Source organism: Hemiscyllium ocellatum, chromosome 4, assembly GCF_020745735.1.
Source record: "Hemiscyllium ocellatum isolate sHemOce1 chromosome 4, sHemOce1.pat.X.cur, whole genome shotgun sequence".
Lineage (NCBI taxonomy): Eukaryota > Metazoa > Chordata > Chondrichthyes > Orectolobiformes > Hemiscylliidae > Hemiscyllium > Hemiscyllium ocellatum.
In genome coordinates, this window is record NC_083404.1 from 1,219,638 (window position 1) to 1,238,516 (window position 18,879).

The following is an 18,879-nucleotide window of genomic DNA, read 5'->3' on the forward strand; positions in this document are numbered from 1 at the left end:
TCAGTGCTTCCAGTTTCCCACTGGGTCTACAGTGGGGAACGGCAACTACTCACGAACCACCTCATCCACTGCAATTTCTGAACAATTTTCTTGCCTTTATTGGAATTAATTATTGAATTGCTAAACACTAGTTAAAAGTAAATACTTGTGATAGGTTTTTACAGTGAAAAAATATTGTTATTCCTTTCTGTCTCTGTTTCTGTTCCCTTGTCCCTTTACATTTGGATGGAATTTCCTTCTGCTTAAGATGTCGCCTCACCTTTCCCATCGCCACAGAGAGGGATAGGAGCAGACAGAATAGGACAGTATTTAATCCAGGGAGGGGTATTAGACAGGAACTGTGGAGTATAAATTGGGAACAGTTGTTCCCCAGAAAATGCACAACAGAAATGTGGAGGCTGTTTAAGGAGCCATTGTTGCGAGTATTGGATAACTTTGTCCCGCTGAGACAGGCAAGGAATGGTAAGGTGAAGGAGCCTTGGATGACAAGAGCAGAGGAGCCTCTTGTCAAGAGGGAGAAGAAAGCTTACTTAATGTTGAGGAAGCAAGGATCTGGCACAGCTTTAGAGGATTACTGGGTAGCAAGGAAAAAAACTCAAAAATGGACTGGGGAGAGGTAGGAGGGGGGCACGAAAAAGCCTTGGTGGGAAGGATTAGGGAAAACCCAAAGGCATTCTACACATATGTGAGGAATAAGAGAATGATCAGAGAGAGGGTAGGGCTGATCAGGGATAGTGGAGGGAACTAGTGCCTGGAGTCTGAAAAGGGTAGGGGAGCCCTAAATGAGTTTTTTGCTTCAGTATTCACTAGGGAGAGGGACCTTGTTGATAGTGAGAACACTGTGGACCTGGTTAATAGGCTTGAACAGATTGATATTAAGAAAGTGGATGTGCTGGAAATTCTGACAAGTGTAAAGATAGATAAATTCCCAGGGTCAGACCAGATACATCCAAAGTTACTGCGGGAAGTGAGGAATGAGATTGCTGCGTCTCTGGCGATGATCTTCGTTTCCTCACTCTCCACGGGAATAGTACCGGATGTTTGGCGGGAGGGAAATATTGTTCCTCTGTTCAAGAAAAGGAATATGGAAATCCCTGGGAATTACAGACCAGTCAGTCTTACGTCTCTGGTAAGCAAGGTACTGGAAAGGATTCTGAGAGATTGGATTTATAACTATTTGGAAAAACATTAAAGTTTGATTAAAGGCAGTCAGCATGGCTTTGTGAGGGACAGGTCATGCTTCACAAACCTTAGTGAGTTCTTTGAGGATGTAACAAGACAGGTTGACGAAGGTTGAGCAGTGGATGTGGTGTATATGGATTTCAGTAAGGCATCTGATACGTTTCCCTACAGTAGGCTCATTCAGAAGTTTCGGAGGTATGGGATATAGGGAAATTTGGCTGTCTGGATACAGAATTGGCTGGTCGAAAGAAGACAGTGAGTGGTAATGGATGGAAAGTATTCCGCCTGGAGGTCGGTGACCAGTGGTGTCCCACAGGGATCTGTTCTTGGGCCTCTGCTCTTTGTAGTTTTTATAAATGACTTGGATGAGGAAGTGGCAGGGTGGGTTAGTGAATCTGCCGATGACACAAAGGTCGGTGGGGTGTTGTAGATAGTGTCGAGGGCCTGTTGCAGGCTACGACAAGACATTGACAGGATGCAGAGCTGGACTGAGAAGTGGCAGATGGAGTCCAACCGGGATAAATGTGAAATGATTAATTTTGCAAAGTCCAATTTGAATGCTGAATACAGGATTAAAGACAGGATTCTTGGCAGTGTGGAGGAACAGTGGGATCTTGGGGTCCCAGTAGATAGATCCCTCAAAATTGCCACCCAAGTGGATAGGGTTGTTAAGAAGGCATATGATGTTTTGGCTTTCATTAACAGGGGGATTGAGTTGAGGAGCTGTGAGAAGTTGCTGCAGCTCCATAAAACCCTGGTTAGACCACACTCGGAATACTGTGTCCAGTTCTGGTCACAACATTATAGGAAGGATGTAGATGTTTTAGAGAGGGTGCAGAGGAGATTTACCAGGATGCTGCCTGGACTGGAGGGCATGTCTTATGAAGAGAGTTGAGTGAGCTAGGGCTTTTCACACTGGATAGAAGGAAGAGAGGTGACTTGATAGAGGTGTACAAGGTAATGAGAGGCAGAGATAGAGGAGATAGCCAGAGACTTTTCCCAGGGCAGAAATGGCTGTCATGAGGGGTCATAATTTTAAGATGATTAGAGGAAGGTATAGGGGAGATGTCAGAGGTAGGTTCTCTACGCAGAGAGTGGTAGGTGCTGGAACGCACTGCCAGTAGTGGTAGTGGAGTTAGAGACATTTAGGACATTTAAGCGACAGCTGGACAAACACATGGACAGCAGTAAATTGAGGGGGGTGTGGGTTAGATTGATCTTCGATTAAGATAAATGCTCGGCACAACATCGTGGGCCGAAGGGCCTGTACTGTGCTGTACTGTTTTGTGTTCTATGTTCTATGTTGAGCTTGCTTATGGTCACTGTTGAGCATGGTTAGATTTGTTTTCTTGATAGACTGGTAGCTGAAAAACCTTGTTTTCTCTTTCCCATGTTCATCTCAGGACAGTGATAGGGTGAATCACCAATGATAATATCAACTCCAGGATTCCCAAGCCTGTTTTAATATATTAAATGAAGACTTCATCTCATCAGGGTGTTGCCATTCATAAAAGTATTTTTGATAATCATTTCTTTGTAGAATTGCCCATGTTCAGAAATTATACTTTATTTCATGTCACTCTCTGGAGTGATTTTCAATTCTTCAGACACTGTTAAAGATTAAAATGTATGATAGCTATCTCAAATATATATAGAATATGAAACTATCACATTTTCGTGAAAATTTATATTTTAAAAAAATTAAAATTCAGATTCAAACCATCTCAACATTTGTGTCCATACCACAAGCATTAAAATACGAGGTGTCAAATAAATTCTAACAACGTCAAAGATAGGTAAGCAATAGCCAAGCAGTGAATATTTTCATACTGTCGTCACATGGTTTCTTAAAGACATTTCACTGTCAATATTTATCTAAAATCTCAAAGATTTGAACTTTTAAAATATACAATGTAATGTTCTGATTGAGAGGTGTTGTTTTTTTTCAGTTTAGATAGCTATATTCAAACAGTGAGCACTAATGGCATCTTAGGAGCAGGTTGGGAGCAGTGATAAAATACAAGGGAGCCAGATTAACATGCAAAGATGGTTAGCAAATTACCAATGATTGGACTTTTAGAATGCAAGAGGAACAGAATAAGTCATTTGGCCCTTTGAGTTTGTTCCATCACTCACTTAAATTTTAGACAAAAAAACCCCTGCAGATGCTGGCATCCAAAACAGACAAACGGGAGGCTGGGAGAACACACAAGCCAGGCAGCTTCAGGAGGGGGGGGGGAAGTCAACCTTCTTGAAGAAGGGTTAATACCCAGAACATTGACTACTCCACCTCTTGATGCTGCCTGGCTTGCTGTGTTCTTCCAGCCTCCTGTTTGTTTATTCACTTAGATTATGGCTGGTCTAGGGCAACTCCTCTTCCTGCACTATCCCCATATCTGCTGATTCAATTACCTCGGATCAGTGAAAGTTCTCTACTACTCTTTATTTCAGTTTTTTAAAATCTACTGTCTGTCTCAGTAACTCCTCCAAGTCATTGCATTGGAAGCTTTACATAACAGAGCTTTACACACCTTGGATGTCTCATCGGTTTCATCTTCATGGACTGAGCTGGATGGTGACGGAGTAGCAGACTTGCTTCCTGGTGGGGATGGTGAGCTGTGTTGGATAGCATTTCCTCCCATGTTAAGACCAAGTTGTGCACTGAGTTGTGACTGGTTTATAGTGGTCAGCTGACCACGTTGCATTGCTCCTGGGTGTCTGATGTCTGTAGATTGGATAGCAGATCTCATCATTGACATCTGTGGGTGAGCACTGTAATGAGTAGTTTCTGTGTTTCCCAGATCATGCATCTGGAAAAGAAAACGATGTTGGTGGGGAAATAATAAATAAAATTTACTGAAGAAGCACACACATTTGTACACGGAGATTGATGGCTTCGGTAATATGATGACCAGATTGATCACACCTGTCTTATTGACACTCAATCCATGTAAATTATGAAAATACATTTTATCAAGGTTAATATATTATTATCAATTGATAAGAAATCATTCCTGGAACTATATCTTGACCAAGGAAATGTCTGCATGTTTAATTTTGCGCATTAATGCGTTTAATTCTAAGTAGTGAGAGATTAAACTGCTAAATACTAATGGCCATTTTTGGTGACAATATAAGCGACCATACTGGACATTGTGCAGCTCACTGAGCCATGTATTACTTCGTATAGATTGCTAATTGTCACCTCAGGAAACTGCAATCTGTGCCTTGAAGTGGTAGCTCCCATTGTACATATTTTTTCACACTAGAGTTCATCAACCTGAAATTGGATCCTGTATTGTGCTGGGACCTTTGTTTGCTAGATCTACAATTAGATAGACATGGTTGATTTAATTTGTGAATTTTTAAATAAAAGCTTTAGTGAAACACATTGTGCTCATCTCTCAATATTCAGAAATATTTCAGACACCGAGATGTCAAATTGATGACAAAGTCTGAATTGGATATATTTATATCCTTTGTGATCAGATCCGTGCACCATCAAAAAGTCACAGCACACGCAGTAACATAAAGGTGTCATAGAACATAGAACATAGAACAGTACAGCACAGAACAGGCCCTTCAGCCCACGATGTTGTGCCGACCATTGATCCTCATGTCTGCACCCTCAAATTTCTGTGACCATATGCATGTCCTGGAGTCTCTTATATGTCCCCAATGACCTCACTTCCACAACTGCTGCTGGCAACGCATTCCATGCTCTCACAACTCTCTGTGTAAAGAACCCTCTGACATCCCCTCTATACTTTCCTCCAACCAGCTTAAAACTATGATCCCTCGTGTTAGCCATTTCTGCCCTGGGAAATAATCTCTGGCTATCGACTCTATCTATGCCTCTCATTATCTTGTATACCTCAATTAGGTCCCCTCTCCTCCTCCTTTTCTCCAATGAAAAAAGTCCGAGCTCAGTCAACCTCTCCTCATAAGATAAGCCCTCCAGTCCAGGCAACATCCTGGTAAACCTCCTCTGAACCCTCTCCAAAGCATCCACATCTTTCTTATAATAGGGCGACCAGAACTGGATGCAATATTCCAAGTGTGGTCTAACCAAAGTTTTATAGAGCTGCAACAAGATCTCACGACTCTTAAACTCAATCCCCCTGTTAATGAAAGCCAAAACAGCATATGCTTTCTTAACAATCCTGCCCAACTGGGTGGCCATTTTAAGGGATCAATGTATCTGCACCCTAAGATCCCTCTGTTCCTCCACACTGCCAAGAATCCTATCCTTAATCCTGTACTCAGCTTTCAAATTCGACCTTCCAAAATGCATCACCTTGCATTTATCCAGGTTGAACTCCATCTGCCACCTCTCAGCCTGTCTCTGCATCCTGTCAATGTCCTGCTGCAGCCTACAACAGCCCTCTATACTGTCAACGACACCTCCAACTTTTGTGTCATCTGCAAACTTGCTGACCCATCCTTCAATCCCCTCATCCAAGTCATTAACAAAAATTACAAACAGTAGAGGCCCAAGGACAGAGCCCTGTGGAACACCACTCACCACAGACTTCCAGGCAGAATATTTTCCTTCTACTACCACTCGCTGTCTTCTGTTGGCCAGCTAATTCTGTATCCAGACAGCTACGTCCCTCTGCATCCCAGTCCTCCTGACCTTCTGAATGAGCCAATGTGTAAGCTGTTTCAACACTGATCTTATCTCACTGGGAAACACATGGTACTGAGGTCTGAAATGATATCAGACTAACACCACGTGTTACTGACTACCTGTACTGCTGTTAATCCAAGTTTCAAGTGCCATCAAACTTACATGATGACATTCACTGTTGTTTTTAAAAAAAGAGGTTCTATTTAATATGAAGTTACCAGTCCTTGAGCAAAACTGTTGTCTGGTTCAATTGGCATCATATTGGCACAACATCATGGGCCGAAGGGCCTTTCCTCTGTTATATTGTTCTATGTTCTATGACCATGGCTCAGTTGGAAAACATATCAGTTGGATAGATGCTGAGGCATACAGAAGACCACACGGTATAGGAGCAGAAATTAGGCCATTCAGCTAATGAGTCTGCTCTGCCATTTAATCATGGCTGATAGGTTTCTCAAACTCATTCTCCTGCTTTCTCCTCTTACCCTTGATCCCCTTGACACTCAAGAACCTATCTATCTCAGTCTTAACTACACTCAATGACCAGGCGTCCACAGCCTTCTGTGGCGATGAATTCCATAGATTCACCACTCTCTGGCTGAAGAAGTTTCTCCTTATCTCTGTTCAAAAAGGTCTTCCCTTTACTCTAAGACTGTGCCCTCAGGTCCTAGTCTCTCCTACCAATGGAAACATCTTCCCAACATCCACTCTGTCCAGGCCATTCAGTATTCCGTGTGTTTCAATTAGATCCCACCTCATCCTTCTAAACTCCATCGTACATAAACCCAGGGTCCTCAAATGTTCCTCGCATGTTAAGCTTTTCATTCCTGGGACCATTCTCACGAACCTCCTCTGAACACGCTGCAGGGCCAGTACATCCCTCCTCAGATATGGGGCCCAAAACTGCGCACAATACTTGAAAAGTCGTCTGACCAGAGCCTTACAGAGCTTCAGAAATACATCCCTACTTTTATACTGAAGTCCTCGCAAAATAATTGCCATCATTGCATTTGCTTTCCTAATTACTGACTCAACCTGCAAGTTTACATTGGATCCTGAAGTAAAACTCCCAAGTCTCTTTGCACTTTAGACTTCTTGTCTCCTCTGTCCTGAGGAGATCATTGCCAATCTGTCAAACCTCCTTCATATCCCTGGCACAGGTAAAGTGACCTGGGCTCGGTTCCACCCACAGGTGACTGTCTGTGTGCAGTTTGCACATTCTCCCCGTGTCTGTGTGGGATTCCTCTGGATGCTCTGGTTCCTTCCATTGTCCAAAGATGTGCAGGTTAGGTGGATTGGCCATGGAAAATTGCCCATAGTGTCCAGGGATGTGCAGGATGTATTAGTCATGGGAAATACAGTGTGACAGGGGTAGGTAGGGGATTCGGTCTGGGCGGGATGACTCAATGGGACAAGCGGCCTTTTTCAACACTGCAGCGATTTTAGATTCTATGAATGCTCCTCTGCACTTTCTCCAGCTCAATCCCATCCTTCCCATAATGTGGATTCCAGAACTGCACACAATACTCCAGACGTTGCTTAACACGTTTTACATGGTTCCAGCATCACCTTCCTGCTCTTACACTCAAGCATCCTGGCTAAACAAGTATACCCTGTGCTTTCTTAACAACATCTACCCATCCTGATACCTTAAGGGACTGGTGTATGTGCACCCTGAGGCCCCTCTGATCCATGGTGCTTCCCAGGGTCCTGCTGCTCATCATGTATTCCCTCGCCTTGTTTGTCCAATCAAGTGCACTCCCTCGCATTTATCTGGATTGGATTCTGTTTGCCACTGAGAGATTCTGAGGATTGCAGATGCTGGAGAAGTCAGAGTTGATAAAGTGTGGTCCTGGAAAAAGCACAGCAGGTCAGGCAGCATCTGAGGAGCAAGGGAGTTGACGTTTCAGGGATAACCCTTCATCAGGACTGGGGAAGGGGAAGGAGGCTGAGAAATACATAGGGGGAGTCAGGGTGGCGTTCGGGGAAAGATAGATGGAATGGTGATAGGTGAGGAAAGGTAGGAGGTGATTGTGATAGGTCAGTGAGAAGTGTGGAGCGGTTAGGTGGGAATGATGATGGACAGGAACAATCAGTCTGTCTGTGTGCTCCGGTAATCTGAGGCTACCCTCCTTACTATTTGATCAACCTTCCTATATTCACATCTAAATGTCTGTCAAATATATTGTGTCAGCAATTAAGGAATTCCAAAGTTGTTCATTATGATGCACATGTCAATGTTTACTCTTTCTCCAATAACCATAAACATGAATAACCTGGTCATTCATTACCTGTCAGCTACAGATCTTACATGGAGTGACATCATTTGCTGTTGTAAGAGGTATAAACACCTCATTTTTATGAGATTTACATTGCTCTATAGGGACCTGTAGAATACCAGCACCCAGGGATGAAACAAGCCCCTGGACTGATATAGGCAGCTGCTCTTGACTTCCTGTTCTGGGAACCATCTGACTGCATGATATCTCCCATGACTTGATTGAAGACTACTCCTCGTAGACTTTGACATATGGCTATCTGCTTGAAGCACATGCAGCACGTTTAGTGCGTATGTGACTGGTACCTGGTGCAGGTGTGAGATTGACACAACACGGTGCCATCAACCAACTTGAGTGATGACGTGGTGCCTAGTTTTGTGTCTACACTAAGCAGTAAGGCAAGACAGAACTACTGTGAGCCTTTAAAGATAAGGTGTGCAAAGCAGGAATGCTGTGAGCATTAAAATAGGTACAAAGTGAATGAGCACAAAGAGTGAGGAGGGAGTCCTGAAATGCACCGTGGTCGAACCATAAGATGGGTGCCCATCCTGCGTGTTAAGTGTCTTTACAGGAGCACTGCAATGAGAGGAGCTGGTGCATACTATAGTACAGAGCCACATTGTCAGTGAGTTAGAGATGAGCTATGATGAGGCTGAGATATTTCAGATGCATAGGTCTACGTGTAATCATTGTCTGTTGAGTGTGCCTTGAGATATTGATGATTAATGTTGAAGTTCGATATCCAGAGGAGTAAGCAGTGAGCTGAAGTTACCAGGTACCCGATCTGATTCCCATGTTGGGAATTCTTGGTGCGTAGTTTCTATCCAGGGATGGTAGGATGGAAAACTACACATTAACGAGTTGAGATTAACTAATAATTAGATGTTATTGTATGCTAATGTATGCAATCAGGTCACTGACTATTTAACACTGTTGGAAAGCTGGACATTTTGTTCTTGATGTCATCAAACTCCTAGTTGGATATCTCACTGATTTTCCCAACTTTGTCAGCATGAGCCCCATTCCTGGGTTGGGAAGATTCCACCATAATTTTGGCAAAATAAAATCCAAATCTGAGCTTCTATATAACAGCTAATGAACGACAACAAATCACCTTTAAGATCATAAAGTCACAATCACAGCCATTATTTTAAATGACCATAATTACCAAAGATACTACAACTACTCGATATATATTTACCCAGCTCAGTTAATACAGAAGTACTTCTGAAAATAAAGTAAGTATGAGAGTGGTGGGGTCAAGATAGAGATCATGATCAGAGGTCAGTTTAAAAGGAAGATGTTTGAAGACATGAAGGATGTGAATGTTCAGAGGGCACAGGTGATTATTCCACATGGATGTAGGCTTGCTCACTGAGCTGGAAGGTTCATTTTCAGACGTTTCAGACATTTTCAGATGTTACTAGGTAACATCTTCAGTGAGCCTCCAGATGAAGCACTGCTGATGTTTCCTGCTTTCTATTTGTATGTTTGGGTTTCTTTGGGTTGGTAGTGTCATTTCCTTTAGTGATGTCATTTCCTATGGTGATGGCATTTCCTGTCTTTTTCTCAGTGGGTGTTAAACCAATGTGTTGGTTGATAGAGTTCTGGTTGGAATGCTATGCTTCTAGGACTTCTCATGCATGTCTCTGTTTGGCTTGTCCTAGGCTGGATGTGTTGTCCCAGTCGATGTGATGTCCTTCCTCATCTGTATGTAAGGATGCTAATGAGAGAGGGTCATGTCGTTTTGTGGCTGGTTGATGTTCATGTATCCTGGTGGCTAGTTTTCTGCCTGTTTATCCATGTATATGGTATCTACATCATCAATTAACTCATCAATCAAATTTGTCACTTCCTCAAAGAATTCTAACACGTTGGTAAGACATGACCTGCCCTGCATAAAACCATGTTGCCTATCGCTGATAAGCCCATTTTCTTCCAAATGGGAATAGATCCTATTCCTCAGTATCTTCTCCAACAGCTTCCCTACGACTGACATCAGGCTCACCAGTCTATAATTACCTGGATTATCCCTGCTACCCTTTGTAAACAAGGGGACAACATTAGCAATTCTCCAGTCCTCCAAGACCTCACCCAAGTTCAAGGATGCTGTTTAGGTATCTATGAAGACCCCAGCTATTTTCTCTCTCGCTTCCCTCAGTAACCTGGGATAGATCCCATCCGGACCTGGGGACTTGTCCACCTTAATGCCTTTTAGAATACCCAACACTTCCTCCATCCTTATGCTGATGTGACCTAGAGTAATCAGACATCGATCCCTAACCTCAACATCCATCATGTCCCTCTCCTTGGTGAATACCGATACAAAGTATTCATTAAAAATCTCACCCATTTTCTCTGACTCTACTCATATCTTTTGTCTTTGAGTGGGCCAACCCTTTCTCTAATTACCCTATTGCTCCTTATATACAAATAAAAGGCTTTGGGACTTTCCTTAATCCTGTTTGTGAAGGATATTTCATGACCCATTTTAGCCCTCTTAATTCCTCATTTCAGATTGGTCATACTTTCCCGATATTCTTCCAAAGCTTTGTCTGTCTTCAGTCGCCTAGACCTTATGTATGCTTCCTTTTTCCTCTTAGCTAGTCTCACAATTTCAACTGTCATCCATGGTCCCCATATCTTGCCATTTCTATCCCTCTTATTCATAGGGACATGTCTGTCCTGAACTCTAATCAACATCTCTTTAAAAGCCTCCCACATAACAAATGGAGATTTACCTTCAACAGCTGCTCCCAATCTACATTCTCCAGCCCCTGCCCAATTTTGATATAGTTGGTCTTCCCCCAACTTAGAACTCTTCCTTTAGGACAACACTCATCTTTGTCATGAGTGTCCTAAAACGTATGGAATTGTGATCACTATTGCCAAAGTAATCCCCTACTGAAACCTCAACCACCTGGCCGGGCTCATTCCCCAACACCACGCCCAGTTTGGCCCCTTCACAAGTTGGACTATTTACAAACTGCTCTATGAACCCCTCTTGGATGCTCTTTACAAACTCTGCTCCATCTAGACTTCTAACATTAAGTGAATCCCAGTCAATGTTGGGAAAATTAAAATCTCCCAGCACCACTACCCTGCTGTTCCTGATCTCTCTACATATTTGTACCTCTATCTCACACTTGCTGTTGGGAGGCCAGTAGGACAATCCCAACATTGTTACTGCACCCTTCCTATTTCTGAGCTCTGCCCATATTGCTTTACTGCTCGAGTCCTCCATAGTGTTCTCCTTCAGCTTCTAATTTTTAGATGTTTTTTGAATTCAAATTCCACTATCTACCACGAAGGGATCTGAAGCAGGTCCCCGGGACATTAGCTGAGTTTCTACATTAATAGCCGTATGATAATACCACTGGGTCATTACCCCCCTTTCCTGCATTACAGTAGGGATACAGTTTGAAAAGTACTTCATTGTGTTATATCTCACTGGGGCAACACAATGGAACCCAAGCCCTACTGTTTCCAGAGTCATCATCATCAAAATATTTAAACTTGTACGTAAAATGTCCCCATTTGCCTATATTTGTGACTCAGGTTGACTGCACAGATCAGTTTAATGTAGGATTACGATACCTGCACAAGTGTAGATGGCAGTGATGCACACCATCAGGACAGAGCCTTCTGCTTGCCACTCCTCCCTCGCCCACTCTGGGCTGTCCTGTTGGTTTCTCCACATACTCACTGGTTGCACAGCTTACCACGTAGCTCAGGACAAATGTAATAATGAGGTAGCAGGTGAGGCATGGATGGTTTGTTTGTTTGTACCCAGGGGTTGGACTGCAAAGCTGTATGTTGGTGAGTGCATGCCCATTACGCCACCTAGCAGTGGCACTGGCAATAAACACAGCTGATTGCGAGAAGTTTCACTGCTATTTCTGACAGATCCTATTTACATTGGGAGGAATAGGAGGCAGAATACACACATGGAGGAAATTGGAATGCAGCAAGGCCATTTGAACTAATGTTAGGTTCAAAAAGACTGTAGACCATGAGATATAGGAGCAGAATTCAGCCATTGGGCCCATCGAATCCCATTTTTTTTGCTGGTTGGAGATCCATGATGTGTTTCGCTTGGTGAGAATTACAATTTATAAGAATAGATGTAAGTGCTTATTAAAAAAACCTGTCAGAGCCTGTGGAATTGTCAAGTTCTCAAGATATTTTAAAAATCTCTTATCCTTTGAGATTTGAAACAAAAACAACCTATTGAGTCTCTGAGCTGAATAAATATGATTTCTTGCAGTTTCAATAGATGTTTATTGATAGAAACCTGCGGTCTGTCATTACAATATTATTAGAATAATTAGAGTGTTGGTTTTATTGCTGCTTGACTGCTCCCTCAGCTGATCATACACACACTGTGAGGTGATACATTCCCAAATTGATTGACAGTTCCAAGAGGTTATTAAGGGATTAACTGCTTTTGATCTGGGTTATCAATACAAATATCAGTTTGCCCTGGAGCGTCAGAGCCTGGGGGTGACCTTATAGAAATTTATAAAATCACGAGGGGCATGGATAGGATAAATAAACAAGCTCCTTTCCCAGGGTAGGAAAATCCAAAACTAGAGGGCATAGGTTTAAGGTGAGAGGGGAAAGTTTTAAAAGGGATCTAAGGGGCGACTTTTCACCCAGAAGGTGGTACGTGTATGGAACGAGCTGCCAGAGGAAGTGGTGGAGGCTGGTACAATTGCAACATTTAAAAGGTATCTGAATGTGTATATGACGAGGAAGGGTTTAGAGGAATATAGGCCAAATGATCACTAATGGGACTAGATTAATGTCGGATATCTGGTCGGAATGGATGATTTGGACTAAAGAGTCTGTTTCCGTGTTTACAGCTCTATGCCTCTGTAAGGAAATCAAAATATGCTTAAAGGACTTGCAATGATAGGCATCTCTATGAAGTGAAATCTGTAATAGAAGCTAAAAATTTTATTTAACCTGAGCATGGCTCCTGCCCATGGCACTTCTGGGTGTAATAGGTGGGGTGTGCGTTGGTATGAATGCATCCATTCGCCACTTCTGTACTCATTTAATAGATCAGATTTAACAAATCTAACCGGCATAGAGAGCCAGGCCATTCTTTGATTCATGCACTTGATTACAGTAACATAACAATTAAATACTGCACTCAAATACAAGACCTACACTGATACTAATACAACAGATTTGTGATTATCCATTGTTTATTTAGGAGCACAAAACACAATATTATTTAAATGTTTTAAAATCTTCCTTAGGCAGCCAATTGTATAGCATTATTCAACATTTTGTAAATTTTCTCTTTGAATTATTAACATACAAACTACAGATAACACACCCAGATGGAGTTCTCCAATTAAAATTACCAACAGAAGCAAATACTCAGCTTTTTTCTGAACATGGCATGTGGGTTGTTTACATGTTTCCGCCACTTAACCTGAATGCCACCACCACAGTAGATCAGTGAAAAGTGAAACTTTATTCATATTTAATCATGAGTATTGAAAGGATATCCCAAATCTAAAAACAATAATAAGCAATGGATTTCCATTTGAGATCATCTGGATTAATTTGAAATGCACCTTTCAGAAAGAGGATTGCATTTATATATAATAAAGTCTAAGAATCGTTTCAGTTATATTTGAAGCAAGAAATTACTAGATCAAGCAACATCCATCTTGATTCACACACTGACCATGCAACTGATTCATCAATAAACTCTTGAAGAATGGACTTAAGAGAGCTGGAAGGGGGCATGAGAAGGTCTAGCTGGGTAGGATTAAGGAAAACCCAAAGCATTCTACACTTAGGTGAGGAATAAAAGGATGACCAGAGTGAAGGTGGGGCCAATCAGGGATAGGGGAGGAAACTTGTGCTTGGAGTCGGACGAGATAGGGAGCTCCTTAATGAATACTTTGCTTCTGTATTCACCAGTGAGCGAGTCCTTGTTGTTTGTGAGGACAGTGTGAAACAGGCCGATATGCTCAAACAGGTTAACATTAAGAAGGAGGATATGCTGGAAATTTTGAAAAACTACAGAGAGATAAGCCCCGGGCCATCATAGAATCCATGCAGTGTGAAAACAGGCCAGTAGGCCCAAGTCTACACCAACCCTCCGAAGAGTAACCCACCCAGACTAATTTGCCTAATCTATTAGTCTATATTTACCTCTGACTGATACACCCAATGCACACATCCCCGAACACTACGGGCAATTTAGCACCACCAATTCACCCAACCTGAACATCTTTGGATTGTGAGAGGAAACTGGAGTGCCCAGAGAAAACCACGCAAACATGGCAAACTCCACACAGACAGTCACCCAAGGCTGGATTCAAATCCAGGTCCCTGGTGCTGTGTGGCAGCAGTGCTAACCACTGAGCAACCGTGTCACCCCAAAGTTTCTTTGAGAAGTGAGGAAAGTGATTGCCGCAACTTTGGCGATGACCTCTGCGTCCCCACTGGAGTTGTACCAGATGATTGGAAGGTGGCAAATGATACTCCCATGCTCAAGAAAGGGAATAGGGAAATCCCTGCGAATTACAGACCAGTTAGTCTTACGTCAGTGCTGGACAAATTATTGCAGAGGATTCTGAAAGACAGGATTTATGATTATTTGGAAAAGCATAGTTTGTTTAGAGATAGTGGCATGGCTTAGTAAGGGGCAGGTCATGCCTCACAAACCTTATTGAACTCTTTGAGGATGTAACAAAATGCATTGATGAAGGTACAGCAGTGGACGTGGTGTATATGGATTTTAGCGAGGCGTTTGATAAGGTTCCTCATAGAAGGATCATTTAGAAAGTAAGGAAGTTTGGGATACAGGGAAATAGGGGTGCCTGAATACAGAATTAGCTGACCCATAGAAGACAGAAGGTGGTAGCAGATGGAAAATATTCAGCCTGGAGCTCGGTGATGAGTGGTGTTCCACAGGCATCCATTCTGCGACCTCTGCTTTTTGTGATTTTTATAAATGACTTGGATGAGGAAGTAGAAGGGTGCGTTAGTAAGTTTGCCAATAATTCGAAGGTTGGTGGAGTTGTGGATAATGTGGAGGGCTGTTGTAGGTTGCAACGGGACATTGACAGGATGTAGAGCTGGCCTGAGAAGTGGCAGATGGAATTCAACCTGGAAACATGTGAAGTGATTCATTTTGGAACGTGGAAGTTGAATGTAGAATACAGGGTTAAAGGCAGGAAGACAGTGGAATCTTGGGGACCATGTCCATAGATCCCTCAAAGTTGCCATCCAAATTGATAGGGTTGTGAAGAAGACATATGAAGTGTTGGTTTTTATTAGCAGGGGGCTTGAGTTTAAGAACCACGAGGTTATGCTGCAGCTCTATGAAGTCCTGGTTAGACCACACTTGGAATATCGTGTTCAGTTCTGGTTGTATCATTATAGGAAGGATGTGGAAGCTTTAGAGAGGGTGCAGGCAAGATCTGCCAGGATGCTGCCTGGATTGGAGGGTGTGTCTTATGAAGAAAGGTTGAGGGAGCTAGGGCTTATCTCACTGGAGTGAGGAAAGATGAGAGGTGATTTGATAGAGGTGTACAAGATGTTGAGAAGCATAGATAGAGTGGAAAGTCCAAAACTTTTTCCCAGGGTGGAAATGGCTACCATGAGGGGGAATAATTTTAAGGTGATTGGAGGAAGGTTTAGGGGAGATGTCAGAGGTAGATGGGTGTGTGGAATGCACTGCCAGCAGTGGTGGTAGAGTCAGATACATTAGGGACATTTAAACAACCCTTGGACAGGCACATGGGCGATAGTACAATGAAGGGTATACAGCTATAGGTTAGTTTGACCTTAGAGTAGGATTGAAGCCGAAGGGATTGCGCTGTGCTGTACTGTTTGATGTTCTATACACTCGAGATCCAGTTTTTGACAGATTTGGATCCAGCTAGTAAATTTTTGATAAAGCAATAAATCCTTAAATTTTAAACTAACCCTCTTTTTCAGGAAATTAAACTATTTTGTACTGAGTACGGTGAATCTCTCAATCTCTATAATGTTACTTTCAAGATTAAATTTAATTCAAACTGAGGTCATTATGATCAGAATCGTGGACAATCGTGCAGCGAAAACAAAACATGCTCAATCACTGACCACTGCTCACAACTTAGTCAATTCATAATCATTACAAACTATTCTCAATGATAGCTTCTTAACAACACAGCTGAACGTTTCAAGTTCTGTATGTAGATTGTCCTTTATTTTTCCTTCTGTTCCTATTTCCACATAAAACCTGGAATCCCTTGCTCCCAGAGCTGACAAGTTGAGAGCCAGGAATTAGGCAAAGCAGTCTGTACAGAAACCCTGGTGCCTGGACTGGGATAAAGCTGGGGCTGGGAAAGCTCCGTGGTTATCCTTTCTGACCCAAACCATTGCAAGGACAGGACCATTGAAGAAGCTCAGCCTTCTGCTGCAGAAATTGCTCGATTTGTGAGTGGTCCTGGTACCATGTGGTGCGCTATAACTGTGATAAACCATGTATACAGCTCGGAGTAAGTGAACACTGCAGGTGCTGGAGATCCAAGTCAAAGAGAGTGGTGCTGGAAAAGCACAGCCGGTCAGGCAGCATCCGAGGAGCAGGAGAATCGACGGTTCGGGCAAGAGTCCTTCACCAGCATCATCCATCACCATTCCTGAGGAAGGGCCCTTGCCTGAAACGTCGATTCTCCTGCTCCTCGGACGCTGCCTAACCGGATGTGCTTTTCCAGCGCCATACTCTTTGACTGTGTGCACAGCTTGTCAGCTTTCTGGGGGTGTCCTTCAATTGAACGACTGGGCCTGGCTGTCTGCTGAGAGTCAACCTCTACCCCTTGCTGTGGATTCTATGTCCCCCTGTCCCTGCTCTCCCTAATCTTACAGGCCCACCTTCATTACTTGTGGATACACACAAATTTGCTTTCCCTGGGTCTCTGTGGTCACACGGGGTCTTCCAGCAGCAAACACAGCCCCCTCCATGGTGCTGCCAAGTTGTGAAAGCTGCTAGGCTCTGATTGGCTGGCTGTTCCAGCAGGGGAATGTTAAACGCCCATCAGTGACCTCATCAATGCCTGATTACTATTATATTTGCCAGGCCTTGCAGCTGGCTCCAGAGGTATGCACCATCTCAGTAAGATTCCACCTGTAGGATTGTTTGGCTCTTGAACTAGCTGCTATACAAATGAAATCAATCATCCTGAAATAGAAACTTTGGTTGAAGAGCCCACACCTAACATTTCAACTTCTCTGTTTTCTTTATAACAACTGCCCGACCAGCTGATTGGCTGCAGTAATTTTGTGTTTGTTTCAGATTTTCCGAATCTCCATTTTTCTTTGTTTAATGATGGTATTGGATGAGTTCCCTTACGTTAGTAGTTTGAGTTAATGGACAGAATGTTAGGTGTAATTGTATTCTATGAGATTAATGTCAACTTTCAAACCTTCCATGAGGTTCTAATCACTGCAATGTTCGCAACGTTGTACAACAGGATCATGAAATCAGTTGGAGTTCCTCTAAGTCCTTTTTGTAAATTATATTCTTGAAAACTACATACAGATGTTCCTACGGTGGAACAAATAAAATTCAAGCTAATAAAAATGTCAACTAAAAAGAATTCATGCTGTGCAAGAGGTATTTTTCCTATATCCTGAAAGTACTCAAAAGGGTTTCAGGTTAAAATAACAACTGTAAAATCTAAAATAAAAGAAATGTTGTCATGTATATTGGTGAGAAAACAATTTTAAAATTCATTTATATGTAATTTCTAAGTTCAAACTGGTCCGGTATTAACATTATTGAATTGCTACTTTGTTGTCAGCAAGATCTGGGATAAATGGTGTGGATTTGTCCAAAAGGTTGAGGATAATGTAGTACTCTCAGATCTGCACAGCATCTGGTGAAAGTTATGCAAATCAAGCTTTTAGAGTCGGATTTGTTGTCAAAATTTTAAGTACAGCAATTTGAATAATTGTTTAATATTGCATAACACGAGCAGATGTTTCCCTGACTCCGCATGGCCTCCAGGAATATTTTGCAACAGGTACAAGTCGGCCAAATGCTATGATTCTCACTGAAGTGTGAGTAATTGACACGTGCTTCAAATGTTTACAACATGTCTTTGTACTGAGCTACAGTATTTAGCAATACTTTTTCCAAAATATTAATTCACCAACTAAAACCATAATGGAAAGAACATTAATTTGCCACAAAGTTTTAATAGTCATCTCAGTTTTCATATGAAGTCATAAAGATGCTCAGCACGGAAACAGACCCTTTGGTCCAACTCGTCAATGCAGGCCAGATATTCGAACCTATTGCATTTGCCAGCACCTGGCCCATATCCCTCTAAACCCGACCTATTCATATACCCATCCAAATGCCTCTTAAATGTTGCAATTGTACCAGTCTCCACCACTTCCTCTGGCAGCTCATTCCATACACGTACCACCCTCTGTGTGAAAAAGCCTCTTAGGTCCCTTTTGTATCTTTCCCCTCTCACCCTAAACCTATGTCCTCTAGTTCTGGACTCCCCCACCCCAGGGAAAAGACTTTGTCTATTTATCCTATCCATGCCCCTCATAATTTTGTAAACCTCTATAAGGTCACCCCCTCAGCCTCCGACGCTCCAGGGAAAACTGTTCCAGCCTGTTCAGCTTCTCCCTGTAGCTCAGATCCTCCACCCCAGCAACATCCTTGTAAATCTTTTCTGAACCCTTTCAAGTTTCACAACATCCTTCCGACAGGAAGGAGACAAAAATTGCACGCAATATTCCAACAGTGGCCTAACC

The 18,879-nt window shown here is 42.6% G+C and overlaps 1 protein-coding gene across 3 annotated transcripts in view; it reads right to left on the reverse strand.

Moving 5' to 3' along the window:
• tox (thymocyte selection-associated high mobility group box) overlaps window positions 1-18,879 on the reverse strand; it is a 463,082-nt gene that overhangs the window by 86,131 nt on the left and 358,072 nt on the right. For all 3 annotated transcript variants that reach the window (XM_060824082.1, XM_060824080.1, XM_060824081.1), the window contains one exon: window positions 3,714-3,992. In XM_060824082.1, the coding sequence (XP_060680065.1) occupies window positions 3,714-3,992 (279 nt within the window). The remainder of the gene's footprint in view (window positions 1-3,713; window positions 3,993-18,879) is intronic.